General features: G+C 42.1%; 2 protein-coding genes across 3 annotated transcripts; one reads left to right on the forward strand and one right to left on the reverse strand.

The window, feature by feature from the left end:
- Window positions 1-397: 397 nt before the first annotated feature.
- On the forward strand, window positions 398-7,670 carry cnot8 (CCR4-NOT transcription complex, subunit 8). 2 transcript variants are annotated; one of them, XM_080866646.1, is made up of 7 exons: window positions 398-482; window positions 3,907-4,133; window positions 4,534-4,727; window positions 5,314-5,475; window positions 6,094-6,238; window positions 6,386-6,496; window positions 6,865-7,670. In XM_080866646.1, exons 2-7 carry the CDS (start codon window positions 4,017-4,019, stop codon window positions 6,991-6,993), a joined length of 858 nt encoding a protein of 285 aa, XP_080722772.1. In that variant the 5' UTR covers window positions 398-482; window positions 3,907-4,016; the 3' UTR covers window positions 6,994-7,670. The 2 variants fall into 2 exon arrangements, with proteins under 2 accessions (XP_080722772.1, XP_080722773.1); XM_080866647.1 differs by having other exon boundaries at window positions 441-461.
- On the reverse strand, window positions 7,234-26,636 carry gemin5 (gem (nuclear organelle) associated protein 5). Its single transcript, XM_080866645.1, has 28 exons — window positions 26,369-26,636; window positions 24,709-24,863; window positions 23,850-24,031; window positions 23,244-23,395; window positions 22,955-23,047; window positions 22,492-22,624; window positions 21,780-21,945; window positions 21,124-21,336; window positions 20,596-20,681; window positions 19,278-19,360; window positions 18,183-18,319; window positions 16,897-16,970; window positions 15,872-16,053; window positions 15,562-15,701; window positions 15,233-15,404; window positions 14,938-15,156; window positions 14,797-14,853; window positions 14,597-14,722; window positions 14,316-14,411; window positions 14,033-14,170; window positions 12,332-12,479; window positions 12,101-12,220; window positions 11,784-11,994; window positions 11,454-11,708; window positions 11,080-11,242; window positions 9,887-10,391; window positions 9,558-9,645; window positions 7,234-9,003 (listed from the first exon to the last, which is right to left on the reverse strand). Exons 1-28 carry the CDS (start codon window positions 26,508-26,510, stop codon window positions 8,839-8,841), a joined length of 4,401 nt encoding a protein of 1,466 aa, XP_080722771.1. The 5' UTR covers window positions 26,511-26,636; the 3' UTR covers window positions 7,234-8,838.
- Between the last annotated feature and the right edge of the window lie 65 nt (window positions 26,637-26,701).

The following is a 26,701-nucleotide window of genomic DNA, read 5'->3' on the forward strand; positions in this document are numbered from 1 at the left end:
CACTGTGGTTGTGTCTTTGGTAGAAAATAGTTCTTATGGTGGAGGGATTATCCAGATCAATGTAAAAGCACCTCTTTCACAGTTTACAACATTACAATTAGATTACCAGTGAAATTTATTAATGTATATGTTATAAGAAGTAGATATATGAATATCTGAGTTAAAGCACAACAAAAAAATTTAAAGGTAATCCTGAAGTGTCTGAAGTGAAACCATCTAGACGTTAGGGAATTCAAAGTAAAAATATATTTGAAAGCAAAAAATAAATAAAGATGAAAATATCCAAAAATGGAAACAAATGTACCCCAGCATGTCATCTTATCACTTTATATTCTCCGGTTCGATGGGTGGCGCAGTGCCCATTTGAAGGTTCTCACCTAATAAACGCAAAGAGGAAGAAGCAGCAACAGCAGAAAGAAAGCGAAGAAGAAGATAGGGGTGCTATCACCTAGCTTGGAAGGGTACGTTGAAGAAATTTTCAGGTAAATTATTTTCTTTATTCTTCCACAGCAGCGCTGTGGTGTAGTTGAAGTGCGTTCAACTATAGTGAGACTATGAGATGTAGAAAAGCAGAGCTGCTTTTATGTAATCTCCGTTTCCGTGATGGTAGCTTTCCCGACAACGCGAGGCTTAGCTCGTAAACGTTAGCCATTCGTGCTAAACGCCGTGCTAGCTTCAATATTTTTTTTTTTGCAGTGTCGTCAGTTTTATTAAAAAAAAAATTAAGCTGCACGTTATTAAAAGCTCTCAAACTTTTAGCAACAATTTCCCCCCAAAAAAGACCCTTGTGCTTTTTTCATTTTAGCATTTAGCATTTGGGTTAGCTAGTCTAGTATCGTAAACAAAAGCCAATGTGAGTTCTTCATGATGTCATGGTAACACAAAGGCGCTTTATACCTGTCACTGTAACAGCAGGCATCACTATAATGGGACACCTTTCAGTAACAGGTTAAAGTCCTTCAAGAACAAAGTGTCGCCGCTCGGTGGTCAGCACAGGGTACTTATATGGGTAGTTATTTTGGAGCATTGTCAAAGTTCATGAGCTCGATACTTCTAAAAACTGGATGTGTAGAATAACCCACACTTAAAACGGGTAGAAGGCTGAAAGAGCCTTCAATTAAAATACCTTTGATTTGTTCTTAGTGCTGCGTGTTTAAACGGCACATCCTCGGTTGTTTTTTCGTGTTTCACACCCATATGACTATAGTACTGATTACTGTTTTTAGTGGTTATATTAATTTTTTTACGTTACGTTGTATACCGTAGTCTTTGTAGTAAAGTTCAGGATTTTATTTACGTACTTATCTATATATGTATGTATTTATTCTCTTTATGTCCACCAGTGAGATTTTGACCAGGAATTTGCTACAAACAAACAAACAAAAAAACCCCACTGATTTTAAACATTTTTTTTAAAAGTGGGTTTAATTTACTAACGTTTTACATATTTCAAAACGAAGTTTGTGATGACATATGACTAGCTGAAGCACCGTTTATAGTATTTATTTCACTATTTAAATTGTAAGAGGAAGTATAACTGCTGAACAGTTTTTTACTAAAGTAAAGTAACCATATTTTTTCAGGAGTTGCACAATGTTTTTAGAGATCCACTTGCAACTTGAAAAATAGAGGAATAGGTGCCCCTCTGTCACCATGCAACCGTATCACTAATTTCCATCCACTGTTTGCTCTTCCTGTCATATGGATTGTTACTACGGAGAGCTCAAGCTGTGCTTGATGAAGAAGTCATTTGTTTATTTTTGGGTCACACATTTCCAGCTGCTAGTTTCTCTCATGTACCTTCATATCCTGGTTGTATACAACAGCGTATGCGCACTAAACGCATGGGATCATCCTGTGCTTGATGTCACAATGTTTTTATCACACAAAAATTTGTACTGGCTTCATCGGATATGGTATAACCATCGTACCCATTTTATCTCTTTTGTGTGGATTAATTTATCTAATATAAGCAATCTAACTACCGTATTTCCCGGACTACAAAGCGCACCTGAATATTAGCCGCACAAGCTAAAATCAGGGGAAAATCCTGTTTTGTACATACATTAGCCGCACCTGACTAAAGGCCGCAGGTGTTTCAATGTTGACTTATCATATGTAAGAGAATATGCACAAAGGGAATTGTCAGGAAAGAGATGGCTGTTTGGAGACACACCCCTTTTATTAATATTTTGAAAAACAAGTTATGAGTACATATTTGCATAACCTTTTAGGTATATGTACAAGTAGCAGTAATTACAAGTAGGAAACATGTACTGTGCTTCATAAATGAGTAACAAATGTAGTACATAACAATAACCTACAGCACACCAGAAAAATAGATTGGACTACCTTTTAGGCTCAGGTGCAGTGACACAGCTTTAACAAGAAGAAAAGTCAGTCATTCACCATCATCTTCCTGCCCACTAAAACCACCAAAGTCCTCTTCTCCAGTGTTGGATATGAACAGGCTCAGGGTGGCTTCGTCATCCACACTCAGCTTCTTTCCTTCGTTGTCACTTTCAAAACCAAAGAAATCCTCGTTGTCAGTGTCAGAGTCGAACACCCTCAGAAGGGCCGTGGCGGTGTCCTCCTCTCCATCATGCAGCAGTCCAGCCCTTCGAAATCCGTTGGTGATCATTGATGTTTTCACACTTTTCCACGCTGTCAGAATCCACCGGTGGAGTTGGGCATAACTTGCTTTTCGCAAGTTTATCGCCGCACATCATCCACGACTCCCGCTGAACGTGTAGCGCTACTTTGAAGTTTGTTTTTCGCGCTACTTGTACGGCACTATGTTGTCTGGCGGATGGACACGTGACCAACACACCACTCTTGAACCCCGATACTGTGTGTCTGATCACATGCCCTTCCGCCAGGCAACGTAGTGCCGTACAACAGCGGAACAAACAAAACAAATCGTCTTACGATATGACAAAAATCATGGATAATCCATAGAAAAGCCGCACCTGACTAAAAGCCGCAGGGTTCAAAGCTTGTGCAAAAAGTAGCGGCTTATAGCCCGACAATTACGGTAAGTGGTCGGAGGTAGTTATCAACCCGACAAGTTTACCCAGGGTTTCTCTATCTAGTTAAAAGCATGTTTACATAAAAAAGCTGGTGGAGGCAGCATATAACCAATCATACTGATGAATAAGCAAGAGAACAACTAATTTTCCAGTGGAGGTCATAACTATACTATTAGAAAATGTGAACACCGTAAAAACTTACTACAAGCTGAAAGCGACAGTTTCATTGTTTCACTTCTGGTTTTTATAGGTAAATGATAATTATGAAAACAGAGTTCACACGTAGACTTAAACCTATGTGCAAATTTGTAATTTGCAATAAAGTTGTGTCAAAATTTTGCATAGCTGTCAAGGAAAAATCAAGAGAACCCAAATTTCTCATCACGGAAACACAAAAACTTGACTCTTCATGCACTGAGGTCTGGTGGATCTTTAAACCTTTTTTTTCTGTTTGTTTATTTTGGTTTTCCCAAAGATTTTTCCAGAGAATTGATTGAATTGGTTGAACTGTCAGTAGGCGTGGATTTCATATCTCAAACATACCCTGTTGAACAAATTTGGCCGTGAGTTCTTTAGCACTGGACTAGCCTCATAACACTGGAAAGAGTTAACCCTGAAGTTGTGTTAATAAGACCCAATCCTGCTTTATAAGACCGACCTCAGGTGTCTGACTGTCTGGCAACCCTACGATCATGAACTGATGTACAAATTGATGAATAAAATTTACCAGAATACAGATAATTAAGTGACTTGACTGCAAACCTCTCTATTAATGTGAAAATGAAAAGTATTCCCATATGTGTGTGTTCTTTTCTCGTGTTACAAGCATTAATTGGCCTTCTCTTCTGATACCAGTTTTCTTTTCATCTTCCCCCAGAGTTGTGTTTTTTTTCTTTTTTCTTTTTTTTTTTCCTTTTTCGGTGTACTGCCGCCCGCCGCCTCGGTAACGAGTGCTTTTGTTGGGCTTTTTTCACCTGACCTGCCAACATGCCAGCCGCACTTACAGATTCCAGTCAGATAATCTGTGAGGTCTGGGCGAGCAATGTTGAGGACGAAATGAGGAAGATTCGGCAGATTATTCAAAGCTACAATTACATTGCAATGGTGAGTCTCTGGCGTGATGGCCTAATTTCTTTGTCCAATGTTTTTACACAGTTGAATTTGAGGTGAATTTTGTGATATAGTCTTTTTTTAATTTAGTAGCTGTGGTTTTACAAATGACATTTGTCTCTAGATACCTGCCCTATTGGTATCTTTTTTTCCTGCTCCCATTTATTTATTTTTAAAATCTCTGTTTATTGATGTTTTCTGTGGAGGGGGGGGCAGTTGATCTCAAATATTATTTTCGTATTTAATCGTAAAATTTACCTAAATGTCCTTAAAAGACTCATGGCTACTCATTTCCTTAGCTTTCACTGCTCTCAGGCTCTTATTTCAGTGAGTAATGACAGATTTCTGAGTGAAGAAAAACTGTAAACAAACACTTGTTGATATTGTTCACCAGGACACAGAGTTCCCCGGAGTTGTTGTCAGACCGATTGGAGAGTTTCGGAGCACAGTGGATTACCAGTACCAGCTGCTGAGGTGCAATGTCGACCTCCTGAAGATCATCCAGCTTGGGCTCACGTTCATGAATGAGGAAGGAGATTATCCCCCTGGCACAACAACGTGGCAGTTTAACTTCAAGTTTAACCTTACGTGAGTGGACTCTCTTTAAATCCTCGTTCTTTTCATTGTGTTGCAACCATCTGAACGTTTTAGTGTACTGACTGTGACTGAATGTAGAGAAGAAGGGCTGACTTAACCACCTGCTGCATTATAACTTCATCTCCACCATATGTCTACATGTCTTTGGAACTAAGTTGAAATCATGTTAGAGCAATTGTAAATTGATTGTTGCACTCAGACTGTATGTAAAAGATGGACACAGCTGGCTTTTACAGCACCTTCTGGTTAAAGTCCTGTAGTTAAGGGTCAAACTGCACACTGACAGTTTCAGACATACCCTGCTTTGCTCCCCTCTTTGACAATACAAAATGAGCATTATGTCATATTTGGTAAGTTTTGAAATAGTAACTGACAATTTGCTCTGTGACTTCCTGATGAGATCAAAAGAGCCAAAGGGTTGTTTTTTTCCCCCGTAGATGTCTATACAACCGCAGGTCTTTTTGCAGCTGCGGGATTCGCCACCTGCTGGCTGTTTAAAAAGGCACATTTCAAAGCGTGAAGCTTTTTTAAACAGTGTGAATTTACTAAATGTGTTTTTCTCCGGTTCTCCTTCCAGAGAAGACATGTACTCGCAAGACTCCATAGACCTGCTTCAGAACTCTGGCCTCCAGTTTAAAAAACACGAAGAGGAGGGAATCGACACGCTCTACTTTGCTGAGCTCCTCATGACGTCCGGCCTGGTGCTGTGTGAAAACGTCAAGTGGCTCTCCTTCCACAGGTCAGTCGTGTGTTTGCACCCTACACCACCTTTTAGTTGTATACAATAAAAAAATGATTTTAACAATAAATAAATGGTGTAACGTTGCTCTCTGCAGACCTTTCTAAAACCATGAATGAAGATCAGCATGTGTAGTGTTAAAGCAAACTGAACCGTTTTCTTAGAGGTATTTCTGTGATATTTCTGTGATATTTCTGCATCTGTGAGGTGTTCAACGAGTTTCTGAATCTCTGTTTCTTTTAGCGTTGTTTCTATCCCAGGAACTTTAACCAAAGAGTAGGAGGTTTGAAGGAAATGGATTCCATGGCCACCGGGATCTAAATTAAACTCTGAGAAATAATTTTAGTGTCCCAAAGAAGCAATAAGCTGAAAGAAGGGAACATTTGACTTCCTTTAAAGCTCCTGGGACTAAAAGTTGTGGATACTGGTGGAAATGAAAAGGCTGAACCTGATCAGTTTAGACATCTGTTACATTCTCCAAGACACAGTCCACCTAATTTCTCAATTTCATTTCGGGAAATAATTTTAAATAAGTCTCGTTCCTGCAGAGAAGACTGTAAGTAATTCTTTAGACATCATCAGTGTAACCCAGCTGTCCTCTTGTCCTTTGGTCCTCAGTGGGTATGACTTTGGCTACTTGGTGAAGCTCCTGACGGATGCACGCCTTCCCGAGGAGGAGCACGACTTCTTTCAGATCCTCAACTTGTTTTTCCCAGCGATCTATGACGTCAAGTACTTGATGAAAAGCTGCAAGAACCTGAAGGTAAACCTGGATAATTGAGTCACTACATCTGAGTTGGTGCTTCGGCTAGACTTGAAGCTGTTAATGGCTTCGCTTTTAAATAGAAGACATCTGTCAGATCAGATCAGGATGAGTTTTGACAGATATCTGACCGTGGTGTGTTTGCAGGGAGGGCTACAGGAAGTGGCAGACCAACTGGAGCTGAAGAGGATTGGACGGCAACATCAGGCTGGGTCCGACTCACTGCTTACAGGCATGGCGTTCTTCAGGATGAAGGAGGTACGCTCTCACAGATACCGGTTTGATCTCTGGTAGAACTCACGATGGCATCTGCAGCATTATTAAATGCTCATGTTTGCTCTTTATCCGAACTTTGAGTTACTTTGGAGATCTGAGTCAAAAGATCAGATATTACAGTAGTTTAATGTAATTTACCACTTTAAATATTTAATGTTATTCACTAAACTCAAACTGGACTTATTTAGCATGTTTGTGAATCCAAACGTCCTTTCTTTGAAAATAAATATGAATTTAAACTAATGGAAATCAGATACAAATTAAGCAAGTTTTGATCAAACAACATTCCTGTTTGCACACCTGAGACAGTGTTTGAGTCATGTCAGTGAAACTTTATATTTTGTCTGCAGCTTTTCTTCGAAGACAACATCGACGACGCAAAGTATTGTGGGAGATTGTACGGCCTGGGCTCGGGCTCCACCCAACCCCAGAACGCCATCTCCAGCTCGGGCCAGGAGGAGACCAACAACAAGCACTGACTGAGCGCTCGACCCTCCAAGTGGAACATGCACTTGTTTTAAAACCCAACCAGCAGACCCCCCACCACATGCTCTCAGACGTCCCTCGGCAAGACTTTACTAAATGCATATTTGTTTGAGCGTCGCCCTGCCAAGTGACAGTGGCTCCTTCACCGCTTTCTTTTTAGTCACTTTTATGAGTATATGGCCATATATTCATAAGACTTTTTTAAAAAAGCTTTTTTTGTTTTCTTCTCTCTCACAGCATCAGTGACATCTTTCTTTACAGCATGGGACCAGCTGCTCGATCTTACTGTGATTTTTAGACCAAACATTGACACGAAAGGTCGGGTCTTTTTCATCAGCCGGACTCTTCTCTTGTTGCAGGGATTTTTTTTTCTTTCCTTCTTTCTTTTTAAGTTAATGCTGGAAGGGCCTGTAAATTAAAATGTATAATTTTGATGCAAATAAATGTTTTAGCTCTTTTCCACTTTGAGAAACTTTTAACAGTGGGAGTTGGAGTGTATAATTGTGCTTGGGTACTCACATGCTTCACTGGCCAAACTGCTGTCCTTCTGTACATTCACCCTCAGATCAAACTGTCCACGGTCACTTGTGCAGGTGTTGTGGTCACTTTTCTTTTTTTACATTCTTCATTGTTTTAAACAGTTGTACATTAAATTGTTTTGTATTTTCAATGCAAGCAAAAAGCATTTGCTCTTTTCTTAAGTAGATTTACAGAAACACAGTGTGTGTCTGTGTGTAGAAGGGTTAATGATATATAGATGGACTCCATCACAGTTTGTGCTCAGAGAAAATTCTGATAATTTTGGAGAGAGAAGATGAGCATTTTGCACAAATGTACAGCTTTCTGAAAACAGGAAAATCATCTCCTCCTAAATTTTGCTTCAACTCCTAAACCATTTGGTGCTACAGAGAAAATTCTGATGGTTTTTGAAAGGTGAGCTTTAATTTTACAGGCAAAATTAAGAAATACGTCCAAGCAGCCTGTACGATACAACAAAGACTTCTGTGATGTTCTTTTGAAGATGTTCATTGAAAACGAAATTTGACATGTCAGTGTGTATATCAAAGGTGTGCTAAGACGACCATTAGTATGAGTTTTTCTAAGGGAAGCTGTGTAGTGAGAGACCACCTTCACTACCTTCTGATGCACACACAGTTCTAAAAGCTTTTCATGATCATTTTAAATCAGTTTCTTTTTTTAAGACTTCAGTCTCTAGAAGCGGCAGATATTTTATGCATCGGTTTTTACAGTTAGGACTAAATATGTAGAAACACCAGTGAAAACAGTGTTTGGTTATTTTGCTCCAAAATAAGGCTTTAAAAACTTTCCACACAGTCACCTCTGCCATCATCTCTTTTGGTGAATTCTCCACTGGGTTTAAACTCAGGGCTCTTGTTCAGTCCGGCTGGACATTTATGTTCTTATGCTTTCAAAGGTAATAGATATTACTCCATCCAGCCCAGTTCTTATCAATATACAGTAGATCCATCAATCTGTGATTGTAACTATTATAGAAATAATTTGACCTTGTCCGGCTTCAGAATTGGTGAGACTCCTTCAGGCACTTTTAAATGTGGAATCAAGCTGACTCAGGACTTTTTATTAAGTTTGTTTTTATTGTAGAAAAAAACTGCAGAAATGCTGCTTTGAGTGTATCAGAAAACTCAAAGAAACATATCAGAGTGTGTAAAGTCTGCAGTTTGGAACCACGTGCTTTTTGAGGTGTCTGACTGAACACATCTGAGCATGCTTTGTGTGGATGCAGGTAAACAGTCAGTGTAGCAGCGGAGACATGAAGTCAGACCATCAGGCGGGTCCCCAAACTGCCAGCAAATGAATCAGATGAGGAATCGCTGCGAGGCTTTCAGGACAGAGGGACTTGTCCCATATTTACGAAGCAGATCTTTAGCTTCTTGTAGGAGCGAGTCCGAGAAAGACATTGAAGATTTGCTGAGATGCAGAAGAACCAGACAGCATTCCACAACATCTGGGTGAGGGTACACCTGAAAGACAAAAACATTCATTCTGTAGCCCTGGGGATCAGTGTTTCATCCTAATAATATATTAAATTGCAAATATAATAATACATCTAAAAACTGAAGAGCATCTTACATCACAATAAAGAGTTCCTGTGACATGTGAAGAGAAATCTGCAACATAGTGAACTATTTGTGCAACTTAAACTCTTCATACTAAGCACTTCTTGCTGTTAAGATGTCAAACTGTCTGGTTGTGCTAATCAGAAATGGAAAAAAAACAAGGAGCATGATGGGATAGCCAGCAGGTACCCTGAGGGTAGAGCTGTGAGCAGAGAAACAGGTCAAAACTGACACATGAAACTGCTCCCCTCTCTCTCTGTGATCTCTCTCTGTAGGTGGGAGATCATAGAGGGAGCACAAAGGTCCTTGGTATATCTTACTACTTGACTGTCATGTTGAAATGACAAATACTGCACGCACAGAATCAACATTAACATCCTCTCTAAAAGGTTTACTTCCACGACTGCCTTCAGGATACTTTGGGAGAGACGACTCTCTCTTGTAAGCTTTGGTTGTACCTTGAGTGTGTTTGGCAGCTCAGCCAGCTCTTTCTGATGCTTGGACATCTTCGAGGATAATGACAGCAGAGTCTCCGGGTCCTCAGAACTGGGGAGAAGAAACAGCCGCCTGATTCAGCAATCAAAGTTAATCACAAAGAAAATAAGACCACGAGATGGCTGAGACTGATGGGAATGAGGTTAGTTTTAGACATGGCCCTGCCAGATTTCAAAGAAAAAGTGATGCGCAGTAAAACTAGTTTTATAATCATGGTTATAGTGCTATGATCATGGGTCTGATAATCACATATAAACAATAAAAACATAAGAAGCTGGCACAAAGCTCTCACCCCTGCTCAGCCTCAGCAGAGTCCTGACTGTCTGAGGATTCCCTGGTGGTGGAAATCACTGCAGGGCTGTCATCCCGTTTCTCCCCAGAGTCGAGCTGCCCTCCCTGGGTCTGGCTGTGCTGCTGCACCATGGCGGCGAGCTGCTGCTGGATCTGTCTCACAGCTCTCTGTGTGGCCTGGCAGGCAGCGTGAGGCTCACACAGAAGGAGTGATGGATCTAAGCCCAGTTTATGAAAACCCCCACTCACAGGACGGTGGGTCTCTGCCGACTCCAACAGCCCTCCGTTTGACACCTCATCCTTCATTTCATCTTCAGGAGACGAGTCAGCCAACGACAGGGAGAGGCCGTTCTGGATCTCCTGGCTGCCTCCCGAGGTCCTCCACCAGCATTCATACAGGCGGTGGTAAAGGACAAAAGCCTGAAGACTGCTGGCAGCAGCTTTGGCTGCTTCTTCCGTGTGATGAAGCACTTTGGGATGTTTCCGAAAACTAACACTGACATCGCCTGACCAACAGAGAGAAAAGCAATTTTCAGGAAATGTATTCATTATTAATGCAGATTAACCTGTTTATTCCTTTTATTTATTTATTTACTTAAAAGCAGAAAAGAGTACAACATACAAACTGCTCACAGGGGCTCGTCTGATTGTTTCTCTGTATTCTTTCAGGGTCTTTTAACATTACAATATTTAAGTGCCCTGAGGTGACTGCTACGATTTAGTGCTATATAAATAAAATTGAACTGGGTGGCTTTGCAGTATCTGCAACAGCTACAGAGCAATGCAAAAGGCTACCACTGCTACATGCCCAGAAAGGCCGCTGAGCTCAGTGTGGTCACCCTGTTCACATATATACAGAGGCTCCTCCCTCTGCTACCACCAAAAATACAGTCTACTCCTGTGAGAGACACTGCAAGGTAAAGCTGCTAATGCCTGTCAAACACAGTTATTTTACATTGTCCTAACATTTAAATTCATGCATAAAAGTCTCATGAATCTAAGCTCAGATGTTACAACACTTATCACCACAAGGTGTCGCCAAAACGACTGCGACAGAACTTAAGAAATGCTCATCTTCTGGCTAAAATGTCAGTTTGCCCTTATTCTGTCTCAGTAGTGCAGCCACCACATTTAGGATTGATATGATGTACCCTGATGGACAGATGACTTCACTGTTCTGTTAATAGGACGTACCATCTGGGAACAGCAGCCTGCAGAGCTCTGCAGAGACACAGAAGTGTCCGGCCTCTCTCGGCCAAGCCACTGCGTGCCACAGCTCTGTCACCAGCTGATCATCATCAGCCAGTAACCAGCTGAGCACAGCACAGGTCAGGTGGAGGGATGAATGCAGCAGGACCTGCAGATGGAAAGGCACATGGACAAGATTTTAGTCTAAATTCATTAAAAGACTTCCTTTAGTTTTCTTTCAGTTCTCTGCTTCAAATATGCTTCTACGTCATATTTAAGCTGTTTTTTATATCTTCTGTTGTGCATGCTTCAGTTCTTCTATACATAATACATTTGTTTCCAGCCGTATCATCAATTATGTACCTAGTTTGTGTCTGTACCTGTCTGAGAGGACTGTTAGCAGTGGGCATTGGGCTCTCTGCAGACTTGAGCTCCTGCAGAAGAGCCCCAACGCTCTGATGTGAAACAGCAAACTGCTCCTCCCACACATCTCTCACTCGATCCATGATGCTAATGTGACGCTCACCCGGTGACGCCCACGGGTGACGGGAGGCGCAGGATGCTGCAGGACTAACTTCAGAGTCTCCCAGCATCTCAGAGAGCAGCTCAGCCACACAGAGATGCAGCCTGTGGACCTGCAGAGGGTTGGAACAGGTTTCACAGACTTTCAGTTCATCTTCTAAACCCAAATTCACACTCCGACTACTAACCAGGAGGCTGTCTTGCAAACTCAGAACCTCCTGTGCTCCGACCCAGTCTCGAGCGGCTGCCAGATCTTTGGCACATCTCAGCGACAGAGACTGAGCCAGAGAGGAGTCTCCTGAGATTCTTGCTAGACTGGCCGCGGTCCTCAGTGACAAGACGTCATTCTTCCTGGCGATGACCTTGGCGGCGTCAAAGCTGGCATCGGCAGCGAGGTAGCTGGGAGATGATGTCAAACCAATGAGAGAGGACCCATTTAACAATGTTTGCAAAGCAATTTAAATAATCATTAAGAGCAACTTTAAACTTTCTAAACACTTCTCACCACTTAGCTGCTGCAGAAAAATGCCCATCTTTCTCCAGCACTGCAGCCCAACACGTGTACAGCTCCTTCAGGAGAGGTTCGTCTGCTGGCAGCCGGGCTTTAACCAGCGCTATGGCCTCCCTGATAATAACAAATGAACAAAACATATCACCAGAATATGTAGCAAACAAACCTGGAACAGAACTTTTTTATTTAGAGGAACAAAACAAAGCAACAGTAAATAAAGCAAACCTGTAAAGCTTGTGGGAGCGCAGCAAGTCGACTGCCTCGTAGAGTTTGTTGATGGACAGCAGGTGGGACGCCGCTTTCAGGTACTGCTCCTGCAGACACAGCTGCTTGACGAAGGCCTCCACTGTCCGGCTCCACACCACGAACCCAGCTGGAGGAGCAAATAAAACACTTCCCATTACACCAAAAGCAGAGAAAGTGGATCAAGAGCTGAGTAAAGAAACCGAGCCGTTTATATTTTTAGCAAATATCGACCCCATTTGTTGACATGGCCATAAGATGACATTTACCCTGTCAGCAGCTGATATTTATCCCTTGGCTTACATACATTTTGCACTGACTAAATGTTCAAAAACGAACCCTTCAGCTGATCCAGAAAGCTGCAGCGAGTGCGTTAACAGGGACAACAAAGAGAAAGCATATTTCCCCCCACACTGGCTTCTCTTCCTCCCTCTGGAAGTCACAATCAAATTTATGTCAAATCAAATGCTTCTCCTCACATACAAAATCTTATAATCAAACCGTGTCATATGTAAAAGACCTCATAGTACCGTACGATCCTAACAGAACACTTCGCTCTCAGACTACGGGTTTACTTGTGGTTCCCAGAGTATTTAAAAGTAGAATGGGAGGCAGAGCCTTCAGCTTTCAGGCCCCTCGTCTGTGAAACCAGCTCCCAGCTGGGATTCAGGAGACAGACACCATCTCTACTTTTAAAATTAGGCTTAAAAACTTTCCTTTTTAATATAGTATACAGTTAGGGCTGGATCAGGTGACCCAGAATTCTCATTTAGTTATGCTGCAATAGGGTCTAGGCTGCTGGGGGCATCCCATAATGCACTGTTTATTCTGCACTCACCCTTTTCACTCACTCTGTGTTTATACCCCGCTCTGCTTTTAATCTTTAGTTATTATTATATTTCTCTCCCGCTAAAAGGGAGTTTTTCCTTCCTATTGCCACCAAGTTCTTGCTCATAAAGAGTTATTGGATTGTTGGGTTTGCCCTGTATTACTGTATTATACTACATCGCCTTGAGGTGACTATTGTTGTGAACTGGTGCTATATAAATAAAACAGACTTGAAATGAATTTTTTTCTTAGTTTCTTCAGAAAAATAAAAACAAAAGAAAAATAAGACTGAAATAAATATTAGCATCAGTTGTATAACTGAGACTACATACGAGTCACTGAGCCTTCAGTAGGAAGGAGGAACCAGGGAACAACTACCAGAGTCAAGAAAGCAAACAAACGATGGTGGGAATGAAGAATGAAGACTTTCCTCAGAGTCTAAAATAAGAAAATTACTCCCCCCCCCCCCCCCCCAAATAAATAAATAAATAAATAAATAAATAAATAAATAAAACACAGCACAGAGAGGGCCCAGCTGCAGGTGGCATGAAGAGGACACTCTCCATTTTTAACATTTTTCTTTTAGTGGGCTTCTGTTGATCAAAGTCACTGACACTGTGGAAGTGGTCACAGTTGAAAAGAATAGAGAAGGTTAAAAAATATATAAATGAACAAACATAAAATAATAAAATATGTTAGTCCTTTTGTTACGACGTTATGGGTCCCAGATATAGTATAAACACTTTGATGATACACCTGAGGACCAATACATTTTTTTCTCTGCCTACATCTGTGCCAGTGTCACACACTCTGCAAAGGCTCAGTCTCAGGTTAAGTCAATATTCTTGCATTTACCCATGGGAGCGATGGAGAGCAGGTGGTCGTTCAGCTCTCCTTTCTCTGTGGCGAGCTGCAGCGCCCCCTCCAGGTCGCCACTCCACAGCCGCAGGTACACTACGGAGTCGAAGTGACCCGCCTCCACGTGGCCCTCCTCTGAAGGGCAACATCAACGTCACAACGGATGAGTCATCCAACACATCATGTAAAAGAACTCCTCTCCATTTAAAGCTTGTTCCGAGAGCTGAACACGCATTCACCACTTTAACTTTAAAGACTGAGACGAAAAACTAAAGCGCACCTTCTGCATCAAACATGCGGTACAGAGCCTGTCTGTCAGCAAACAGGCCCAGATGGATATGATCTCCCTGGCCTGGGACACAGCCTGTGGGAGGTGCTGGAATATAAATGCACACGCTCATTGAACAGTCCAGATGATATTTGCTTATCAGCTTCATTTTGCTTTCATGCAAGCAGGAAAAAAAAAGGTTAAAAGGGTTACATTTTTAAATAAAACGTTATTAAAAGTATAGTCTTTACAGTAATCACTGTCTAAAACGATAAACTGCATGGTGGTCTTACTGTTGTGGTGTCTGACAGAAGCCAGAGTGATGCAGTCCTGCAGCAGCTCGTCTTTGGGCCGGTGGTCCATGGATGTACTGAGAGGCAACATGGAGCGAGGCTTTTTCTTCTTCAGCCCAGTTAAGTCTTAAGATAGACACACGCACGGTTACATACAGAAATGTGCCAAACACCCGTTTCAAAAGGACATCTGTGCATACCTGGCTTGTCTTTACTCTTTACAGCAGCCGAGGATTTTCTCTGCATCTCAAATGTGGCTGAAAGACAGAAAATATTTGGAGCTTCAACGCAAAAGTAGCAGAAAATCTTGAAATGGCAACTGCTGTTTTCTGAACTGCTACCTGGTGAAGGTGCTGGGCTGCTTGTTGAGCTGGCTTCATCTTCGTCATCTTCACCTGACACCCCTTGTCCCGTCACTGCCCTCTCTCCGATTGTCACCGGCGCTCCATTGACCTCTGGCTGTGCAGCTCCCTCAGCCCCCGATGGCCCAGCCTTCTTGTTCTTCTTCTTCTGCTTCGTATTGGCCTTCATCTTCTCTTTCAGGTCGACCATCTTTTTCCCTGAAAGCATATGCGTGTCACGGCCTGCTGGTCAGACAGAAAGGCCGTTTTGTGCTGGTTACGGTTCTGGCGTTACCTTTAGGCGGCTTTGTGAACTCTTGTTTGGAGACGCTCCACTCCTGCAAGGTGAAGTCCTTCCCTCCAGTCCAGATCACATCTGGATCCACAGGGGACCAGTCCACACACAGCAGATAACCAACGTGTCCTCTGTAGTTAGAGACAGCTGCTTCCTCCAGAACATCCCACACCTAAAGAACAAGAATATTCAACAATAAAACCCAAAGATGTGTCGACATGCTGAGAGCAACATAAAAACACGTCTACCAACTGAAAAGCCAACGTGTTGAGGTAGAGATTCTTATGCATCTACCACCATCATTTACAGGTTTACACCCATCCACTGACCTGCGCTGTGCCATCATATGAGACAGTGACGAGCCGAGCGTTGTGATGCGGACTCCAGGCCATGCTGGTGATTTTAGCCGTATGGCCACACAACCTCCGATAGGGCTCCGTCAGCACCACGGGGCTTTCTGGAGGATTTTCTGCACAACAAACAAAACACTGATGTAAATACAACCACAGCCATCAAAGCCTTAAATATGTCATTTACCTTTTTACTCGCTCTTTACTGACAGTTTAGATTCTTCCAAATTGACATAATGAGGATTGCAGTACAGTTCGGTTGACATACTACATGTTAAAGAGGACTCACCTATAACAGAGCAGAGATCGTGCACGTAAACGATGGCGTTGCTGGAGCCCGAGGCCAGGAGGCAGTGCAGCTCAAGTGCAGAGCTGTGGTCGTGATGCCACCGTAACGTGTTAATGATCTTGTGGTGCTGCTGGATGCTGCACAGCAACTTCAGACTGGGAGCCTGATATACGTCGATACACCTGCAGCACAGAGCAGCTGGTCAGCTGGTCGCAAAAAGCACAAAAACACTTCAAGCAGAAATGAAAAGCAACTGTAGTCCCGAGACGACAAGCAAACAAAGAAGGCAGTACGGGATGCAACGTATGAGATTACAGAAGAAATATCTGACTTTGTTCACCAACCAGCTACCAGCTGTGCTTTTCATCTATTGGCAGGTTGTGTACAGTGGGTTTACCAGCTGTTGATATGCTTTTTTAGACATCAGCTACTTCAACGTAGCCAAGATATCTGCAAAAAATTACATTTTTACAGCTGAATATTGACCATTATTAGTTACATTACAGCTATTGAAAAAATGCTAAAGTGCATCTCCTGACTTCAGGAGTGCCCTCCTGAATTTTTATTATCTTAAACACACCATCCATACATTCTAACACCTACAGAAAACACATTTTATGACCTCATCCTTTGGACTTTTTAATGACCTGTGAGAACTTTGTGCAGAGTTGTGCAATAACTCTGTAGGTTCATGAATCCAGTTGCTTGTGAAGACGTATGATGAGCCACAAAGTGAAACAAACAAGCTGCAAGCCATTTTCTATTGCATCTAATAAATCAAATGTGGTTTGCTTTGAACCTGGCTGGTTCAGGAAGTGTAGACATCTACATGTGTCAGTGTGGCACCCAATCATAATCCCTGAGAGCGACATAGATAAGAGGGGGCAACAGTTCAAACAGAACAAAATTCATTATTCTGTAGCCTCGAGTCCAGACACTGTCAGCAGACAGTTGGACCCTCAGAGGACTCCCGCCGGCTGCTGATGGTGTGTTACAAGATGGGTCACGCCAGACCGTTCACTCACCCATCCTCGTTGCCGATGGCAACAACTTTCCCATCTGGCTTCCAGCTGAGGTCGGTGTGTGGAGACAGCTTGTGCTGTTGGGAAGCAAATTTTACCTTTGTAACTTATTCAAATCTCCTTTATTTACATTCAGCAGCAGACATGAAACAAACTGTTGCAGGCACGAAGGACCTGCAGAGTGAACTTGTGCTGTCAGCTTTCTTAGTGTGTCAGGTTTTATTTTGCCTGACATGTTGTTGGTTCACTGAGGGCTTAATGAAATCTCTGCACAGATAAAAGTCCTGCTAACAGACTACAAAGCAACAAAAACACGTCTCTATACATGTGACTGCTTTACTGTCCATCTTACCAACTGCACACAAAGCTCTCTTTGCTTGGTGCTGGAAGTGAGATGATGGTGAGGAGGGTGTCAGGCTGGGTTATTTGTGCCTTTATCTGCAATGTAGCCTATAACAGAGGCTTTTATTTCTAGAGTCCTGTTTGATAACTGATCTTATTTCAGTACAAAGTTAGGTTGTTGGGAATTACATCAGGAATCAGTGACCACCAAAGTGATTAGCAATAGATTGCTGAAGATTTGCTTTATTATATTTTAATCTCAGCAGCACTTATTCACCATCCTCTCGAAACATGAAAAAAAAAAGAAAAAAAAAAGAAAGAGGGAAATTCTAGTTTTAAATCATCCTGATTTATCATCCTGATTTAAAACTAGAGGTTAAATTAACGGCGCTTTTGCAGAAAGGCTAGTTTTTGTTTCACAGGGCGTCCACGTTTGTCAGTGAAGGATTTCATCGTATTGGGAGCACACGACAAAGAGTGGAGGAGAGAGAGGTGAGCAATGTTGTGCATATAAAAACAGATTAAACAAGTTTGTAGAACCAGGAATGTGCTACGATCCTGCAATTAGCTCTAAGTGTGTCCAGTGTTAACCAGTGTTACAAGCTAGCATTATCTCAGGGAGGTGGCGAATGAGATGAGCCCTCATGTGCATAATATTTCCAGAATATTTTAATTTAATTAATAAAATATTGGTATTTGTCATCCCTGGATCCATACAATATCACCACATAATCCTATATCAATTTTTTTACCCCACCCCTTACAAATATGATCCGTTCATGTGCGTGACAGTGGTTTCCACCACTGCATTATGGGTAACTACGTGTTAAAGAAAGAATCGTTAGGATCAAAAAGGATCAGTGAGTAATACTTCTGAGTTATTTATCTGAGGATAAAGGGACTGCATAATTACATCATCATCATCATCACATCAAAGCCCCTCCCACCTTGATGTCGTTAGTATCTCTGATGAGCTTGTCGATGTCCGACGCCTCTCCGTTCAGCTTGTATGGATCGTGCTGGAGTATGACGCCCTCGCCGGCACAGCTGTACAGACTAAAGGAAGGTTTTCCTCCTGCTGTCCCTGAATGCCACACAGAACATAAAACTCAGTGTCTTCATGACGGAGGTCTACTGTGGACAAACTGTGGGTTTCAAGTGTTTTTTGATAGCGTTTACCGCTACATAACAGTGTGTTAAAGCCAATTACTTAAAGACATTTTACTGCATTACAGTAAATACTTTTAGTTTTTAACTAGAACTTAAATGATTAGTTAATTGGACACCTCATTAATTCGAGCAAATCGTAAATTTGTAATGGCATCTTTAACTTGAAATGACTTCACGACTGCAATCTTCACACAGGAGAGCCGAACTTAAACATTTTAAGGACCACAAGTCCCAAAGATATAAATGAATTAAAGACTTGGTTACTATAACTACCCATTCAATATATACACAGGCATTATTATAGGTAATATAGATAAGATAGACTAATCTGTGAACACCAGGTATGTAGAAGCCTTAATGTAAAGAGCAAAGGAAGCATGGCGGCTGACAGCCCTGAGAAGCAGCTGGTCCTGATCTACTCTGCACACCTATTGTAAGTCATCCTGACAATTTGAACCAATCACAAGTCCACGAATGGAGCTGAACTGGTGCCAATGCTGTGGGTAAACTAATTAGCAGCTACTTTTGTTTGTTTAGGAGCCATCAGCAGAATTTTTGGCAGTGCAACAATTACATTTATGGCTTTGAAGCCCAGTGACTGATACGCTAATCAAAATGTCATCTGCCGACAGCTGGTAAAATTAACTTCCTACGTCTTGATTTCCCCACATGCAGCTCAAGAGGAAGGAGGTGAGGAGTAAGTGTTTTCTCAGCTCACTCAATTACAGGGTCGATTACGAAAAGGCGTGCAGAGATGGTCGGGCTTTTTCGCTGACTCTCTGCTTATTTGGTGTCCCACTGCCAGGCTTTTTGCTGGGTCAGAGCGTTCAGAGCAAACAACAGCAGTTGCTAAGAGTTCATTAAGAACTTACCAAATGACATTGGGGGGACCGGGGGCCCCCAGGCCAACGTGTACACCGTTTTTCTGTGATAGGAGCTCGATATCTGAGGAGGCCTGGGAGGAGATGAAGCAGAACAAACGCTCGGTTAGGGATGTGTGATGTGTATAGCTGCAGGAAAACAGGCCTCAAGGGAGTATAAGAAGAAACCACAAGACTCGCACCAGAAAACAAGCAAAAGATAGACTTTGAAAAGTTTTCTGAAAGTCACAAAGTCAAACTCCAACTGAAATCACAACAGTTCTGACGTTTTGCATAAAAATAAATAAATAAGAAAGCAATTTTCTTACAAATTATTTAAAGTTCTGTTTGTTTCTTCAAGTTGATTTATTCTGCATTTCCTTTTTTTTCTGTCAAATGCTGGTATAATACTGGTGGATGAAAGTTAGCAACACCACAGATTCAAATAATGAGATCACCACAAACCTCTTTCACATTCATTTTTACAGGTGCTTTTTTCTAAGCATAGCATTCATGCACTTGCTCTTGGAGAGATGCATCACAGGAAACGTTTGGAGTTCGGCTTTTTGCCCGCAGACACTCTGAGATGCAGGTCGGAGGAGCCAGACCGACCTTCGGATCAGCAGACAACCTGCTGTACCTCCTGAACTACAGCTGCCACATTTTAAATAGGTGTTTTACTTATGCTTTGGGTCTTTTGGTTGATGGGATTTCACTGTATGGTCATTTCAGACACTGGTAAAGCCCTGTAATCCACTAAATGATGCCCCAAAGATTGGTACCAGTGCCAAAATCAAAACACTTCTGAAATTACTTCTTAGGAGTATAAGCTCTTTAATATGTGCAAATTTGATTAACAATTAGGCAAGTCTGATGCAGTTTGTAGATCACAGTATCAGTTTTATTTTGTTTTGCTTTCAAAGGAAAGGCTTGAAGTTTGTTTTGGGAATCTCGGAAAAGGGAAGGGGAGGTGGTGTTCCATACAAGCCCTCAGTTCCGGTTGTGGAAGCCAGACGAGGGGCAGCCAATTAAAAGAAAGTGAGATACATAATGATGTTTTGAAAAGGGAATCAAGCAAAGATCATATTTTACAAATGAACATAAATGATCCTCTGTGGAAAAACACAGCATGGATCACCAAAGTTTAACACATACGCTTCTTCATAAACAATGAAAGTGTTTTGAATACCACCGACACACACTGATATATGCTTCTGTACGTGCTGTCACCGATCGTCTATCAAGGCAACAGCATGAAACAAGCACAAGCAATAAACACGATAAGCATGGGGCGGGGTCAGACAGCTAATCTTAGAGAAATGAACCTTACTTGTTGGAGAAGACGTCATAGATACCAACTTTCCCATCATCTGTTCCAAAAGACAAAGATCCCTCTTTTGTCGGATGCCACGCCAGCTACAACAAATGAAACCCTTTTTTTATGCACTTCATCTTTTGTGTCAGCGAACAGCAACAAGCTTGTAATAATTTAGCCACTATCATCAGCCTCAGACATGATGGAAGCTTGAAGAACAAAATAAAATTTAAAGGCTGCTTAAAGCCGATAACATAAGTCTGACTTTAATGTCCTCTCAAAGTCTCATCAGCAGCTCCGCTGGATCATTTTTTAAAGCAGACACTCGGACAGCCGACAAATTGTTTTTTCATCCGAGAAGTTGTTTCTTTACTGATCTGAGATCTCATCCTTTAACGTCTTTCAGAAAACTTCCTCACACACACAGACTTTAAAGTGAAGTAAACCATTTATATTCTTCCTGGGTATAAACTGATCATGTCTCTTATTGTCCCTAATAGTTAACCATAAATCAGCTGTGCTTTGCAAAAAGAAACTCCTTACCGCTGTGACTTTGGACTTGATCCCCTGCCAGAAGGACCTGACGTCGTACTTGTTCTGAGTGGTCAGCGTGTTCCACACCCGGATCATGTTGTCACCGACACCGAGCGCCAGACATCCAGTACCCACGGGGGAGAAGGTCAGGGCGTAGACGAAACCGCCCAGGGTGGGCAGAGTCCAGCAGCACTCCAGAGAGGCCAGGTCCCAGCACTTAACCTGGAAGAATGAACCAGCTTTCAATGAACTTCCCTCTTTAAAGGCAGTTTAATAATAAATGACAGAAATCCTTATTTGCTTTCATGCAAAATTCCCACTTTAAAAAACAGGCCAGATGAACGCTGGAACACAGCAGTGCACTCATGGCTAAAAAAGCTTCTTCGAGTGAATCTTAACTAGTGCTGGGAGATTAATCAGACCGTGGTGTCAGACGGTTGTTGCCTTTGGCTTTCGTTCTCCCTCTGGCCACCAAGGAGGTCTCCTGATTCGCGTGAGCCCACTGCCAATTGGGTTTTGTTGCTCGATTACTTTCCACAGAGGAGGATACGGGCTGGCAGCAACAGCTGTCCTCGCAAGAGCTTTACAGTTAAAAAACACCCACTGGCCTGTACTGAATTCCATACTGGCACAGGCCATGTACTGTAAGTTCAAAGGTCACTCACCTCTCTGTCCATGGAGGTGCTGATGAGCAGCTCTCTGCCATCCTGCAGGTGAACCGAACTCATGTTAAAGACGATCCTGCTGTGGTTCTGACCCTCTGAGGATGTGCCGAACAGGGTCCACCTCTGCTTCCCTGTCTTGGTTAAATCCCACATGACCAACTCACCACTGGGGAGACACCAAATTAAGCCTATCAACTCAATTATCAGCCAAGCTCTTGGATACAGCTAATGAAGAAGCCCAAAAAAAGGAAACTAAATCCAGCATTGACAAAGCACTTTACCGTTTTACATTTTAATGGGTCTGTTTTATGTTCTATTTTGCTTTGTTCCTGACATTTTGCCAAGAGACTTTCGACAAACACACCTCCAGACAATATCCTGAAAATTAGAGGCCAAATAAAAAGGTCTAAAAAGCAATTACAAGTGATTTTGCTCCCAATTGTTACAATCCTGAAATAACAATCTTCAATTTCTGCTGCTTGCAGCTACATCACAGTTTCATTGAAACAGAGAGAAAAAAAAGTCTGTGTTTTTTATACTGAAGGAAAAAATATTAAAGCAGGCAAGTTATGTAAATGTTAAAGTGATGAGGAAAAATTCAAAACGGGCCACAGTTTTACAATCACTTCTTGTCGTGATCATTTTGTTACTCAGTCAACAACCAAAAAAATCTTCTTTAAACCGTTTGACTGATTGCACACACACACTGTACCTGAAGCAACTGGACACGAGCTGCGTCGGCCGTCCCTTCGGCCAATGAACGCTGAGCCAGAGACGCTCTTTCACCCCGGGGTCGACTGCGGTGCCTCTCCTCTTCAGGTAGGGCAGCTTCAGAGTCATGACACCTGCAAGGTGAAGGTGAAGATGCTAAAAGGATTACGTCTTACACCAGGTATGATCTAATCACCTGCGGTAAACCTTTGTCATATCATGGAGTTATCAAAAAAAAAAAAAAAAAGAAGCTTTTTATGCTGCGTGTGGGGAGGGAAATAAAATCTAACACGAGCTTCAGAGGTGATCAGAATTTGTATACACTGTGCTTTTTTTCCTAAACTCTAACCCTCGTGTTTAAGTGAAATTTTAAACACTCATAGTGAATGAAACATTTTCTTCTTCAAGGCTGATTTCTGCAGCATCAATTAAAAAATAAATCTTAAAAATGAACATAAATCCACCTTTTCCCTTGGCTGTACTCCAGAGCCTTACAGTCTGGTCTTTGCTCCCAGATGCGAGATAGCAGCCACCTCCTCCAGACACTCCATTGGTTGCTATTACATGAGAGGAAAAAAAAAAAGTCTCATATACTTGTGTTGAATTGGCTTCTTCGTGCACAACGAACATATTTTAAAAAGAAAAATAAAGAGGATAATTTAAATACTGCCCAAATCACAACAGCGGTTGCCTCAGGGTGCTTTATATTGTAAGCTAAAGACCCGACAATAATACAAAGAAACACAACGTTACCTTCACCGTCTTCAGGTCTGGTGTAGAGGGCATCTTCATGGGCCAAAGGTGACCACGCCAGCGCATGGATCTCATCGTCGTGTCCACGGAGACGGTGAATCACCTCGCCTTTCTTACTCACATCAATCAGCACGATCATCCCATCTTTGTACCTACAGCAGCATTGTCACAGTTACCGACATCATGTTCACTGAATTTAAATTTTGATTCATTTACAATCAAGACTTCAAATGATCATGAAAACATGTTTATTGAGATTTTTGTCTGTTACCTACAGCTTTGTGAAAGACTTTAAAAGAACTGTAATCTAGATGCTCGACTGATCAAAAAGGTTTCTTCAGACATTTTTTTCCTCAAACAAACCTGAGCTCAGAAAGTTGCCCTTCACACGAGTAAAATTTAAAGCGAGTTCTCTCTTTTATGGATAAAAACTACTTTGAAACACTTAGTAGTAGACCCACTTCACTCACTTTATAATGTTAATGTAACCTTTGACAGTCAGTTTGGTAAAATGCAGAAAAACTACCCTCGTTCATGCAAAGCGCTTTAATGTTCATGATCCAGCAGACTAATCTGTCCAGCGGTCGTCTTTCTTGGTATCCTTACCCAACAGCCACATAGTTCCAGGTATGAGGAGAGCAGGTGAGGCAGAAGATGGTTCTGGGCTCAGGGAAGAAGCTGGTCGTGTCACCCGTGTGGTACCAGTGACAGACCACCACGCCTTTCTCATCCCCGGACACCACCAGGTTTTTATCCACAGGGGACCAGTGCAGCGCTGATACGGAGCTCTGTGGACAAAAAGAGACCCGAGTGAGTGCGTGTCACAAGTTCTTCTTAGTCAGGTGTGTGCTGACGGGCAGTGAGCTGCTTCCAAAGACATTTATAGCAAATACTAAACACCAGATACTATTATCTAAATGTAAAACCCTTTGTTAACATTTTGGCATGATGAATCAATATACTAACGTTTTTTTATGCGTTTCATGATTTGTCAAATAAATATCCTTTCTGGGTTTAAACATCTTCCCAATGATATTTAACCAACATGTCATTACATGCAGTTTATTATTCAGATGAATCCACAGACAAAATACTGCTTTAAGGCATCTGCTCAAGCAAAGAATGGAAAATAAATATGCAATGCCCTCAGTAACCTTGACGACTGTTTTAAAAATGCCCTCGAGAGAGAATCACAGAGCTGCTGCAGACGATGTTTTTGCTGCGCATCCCACTGAGTCCTGTCGAGCTCTGATGCTTAACTTTCTTTCTCCAGACCTGGTCAGGGGTCCAGTCTCATCAAGGAGATTGGACCATTTCATATAAATGTGAAAAAAACAACATGAGACGGCACAACACACATACAAGCTGCTTCCAAGTTGGTGTAGAGCACACAACATCCTGTAGGGGGCGCAAGCACGACACAAAACCTCTTTCTGTGTTAGTGGACACAGGACAGGACACTCACCTGATGAGCTGTGTGCTCCCTAATAAGAGTCTTGCTGCTGGAGTCCCAGAAACGGACACTGCCATCGCTGGAGGAGCTGACACAGATGTGACTCTGCCCTGCATGCTGGCAAAACGAGAAGCCGGACACCAAGTCCTTATGGCCCACGAGCTCACCTGAAAAAACACACAGAAAAGGACACTGATTTCACTGCGACTGGAGGATTAATCTGTTTAATTTCAATTATGATTTTAGCTTCCAACAGTTATAAACCCAAGACAAACTGGAGAAAATATACTAATAATTATTACTTTTTTGCTTTCAGCTTCTAACTTAATCTATAATAGTAAATCATGAGGTTTTACTAGATACAAACTTTACATTAGAAATGTATAAAATAGAGTACAGCTACTAAAGCTCTGAACTTGATGCCCTCTGTGCCCCCTTTAGACTCACCCCTGCATGCTAAAAGTATCACTGCTAGAAAGAGAGCACAGACTTGTGCTGGATTTAAAGTGCCAATCTAAATAAACAGTCCATCTGCATACACGTGCCTTTATTTTTGGCTTCTTCTTAATTTAGTTGTGCAGGCACTTTCGTAAATCAGTGGTGAGTGGGAGAAGTGGAAAAGATTGATTTTCTTCACATTTAAGTGATCCAAATAGATGATTTGATGAAGGACCTTTACTGGTATTTCAATAAGAAAATAAAATATACAATAGGTCTATTTTAGTGAGGGCTTTGTGGTGAAAAACAGCCAGTATTCTGAGCCTGCCTGACCACCCTGTGTCCTTCATCATCCTGCACACCCTCATTTAACAACAACAAAAGGTGAGGCAACAATGAGACAAACTCAAAACAGGAGTGGTTGTACAAGTGGAGGCCAATTACATTTTTCCCGCTTCATCTTTTTTGACTGTTTTGGTTTTTGTTTTTTTTTTACTAGCATTGCATTTGGCTGGGGTCAGTGTCAGTAGAAAACAGTGGACCCTATAGAACCTGGGCAAGTACTCCAACTTCTCCAGGATGGCACATCACTAAGTTTCACTGCCAGGAGGTTTGTAGTGTCTCCCAGCACAGTCTCAAGAACGTGGAGGAGATTATAGGACACACAAAGATACTGTAGGAGAGCTGGACACAATGCTCGGCCTCTTGTGGTAAGAGTATACAGGCAGTTCCTGGAGAATGAAGAAACCACACTGACTGGCCCGCACCTAAATCCAATAAAACACATTTTTGCCATTGTGTTTTCTTCAACCTGACGCCACCTGGGTGTACAGACTAGCACCAGGACAAGCTCCTGGTACAGATCACAGAAAAGATCCCAAAGGATATCCATCGTCTCATTAGGAGCATGCCCTGACATTCTCAGAAATTAATACAAGCACATGAGGGCCATACAAACTACCACAATCGATTAGCCTGTCACTACATTTTTTCACACTGACTTTTGTGGTGTTTTTGGTAAGTTCATCATTTTTATTTCCATCGAATGTTGTAAAATCCTTTCATTGGTTACTGCAGCCCATCAAAGCCCGAGATCCTCTAATCTCTCCGATTTGGTCAGGCAGATACGTTGTACCTGAGTTTAACGCGGTGTTTCTGGCTGCGGGGACTAAAACATGAATGCCACGATCAAGTCTGTGCTATGTGTGGTGTCCAGCGGTGACTGCTCACTCACCTGCCACTCTGCACGAAGATACAGACACATCTATCAAGTAGATGATGTTTTTGGCCCCGACGCCCAGCAAACCGCTGCTGCTGACATCACTGCAGCGCGAGCAGTACCAGTTGGGAGAGGCGGGAAGCGACCGTTCCCGCATGACGCCCTGGATACTTTAAAAATATTTTTTTTTCTTTAATAAAGTCCTAGAAACCTAATCCAAACTTCTCACATGTTACCTGCACTATCGTAGCTACAACACTTATGACCGTACACACAGCGTGGTGTCGTAAATCCTACCGGTGCTTACGACGGAAGCCTAGCTGGGACAATCTAAAATCCCAGGTTGTC

This window comes from Rhamphochromis sp. 'chilingali', assembly GCF_963969265.1.
Source record: "Rhamphochromis sp. 'chilingali' genome assembly, chromosome: 19".
Classification (NCBI taxonomy): domain Eukaryota; kingdom Metazoa; phylum Chordata; class Actinopteri; order Cichliformes; family Cichlidae; genus Rhamphochromis; species Rhamphochromis sp. 'chilingali'.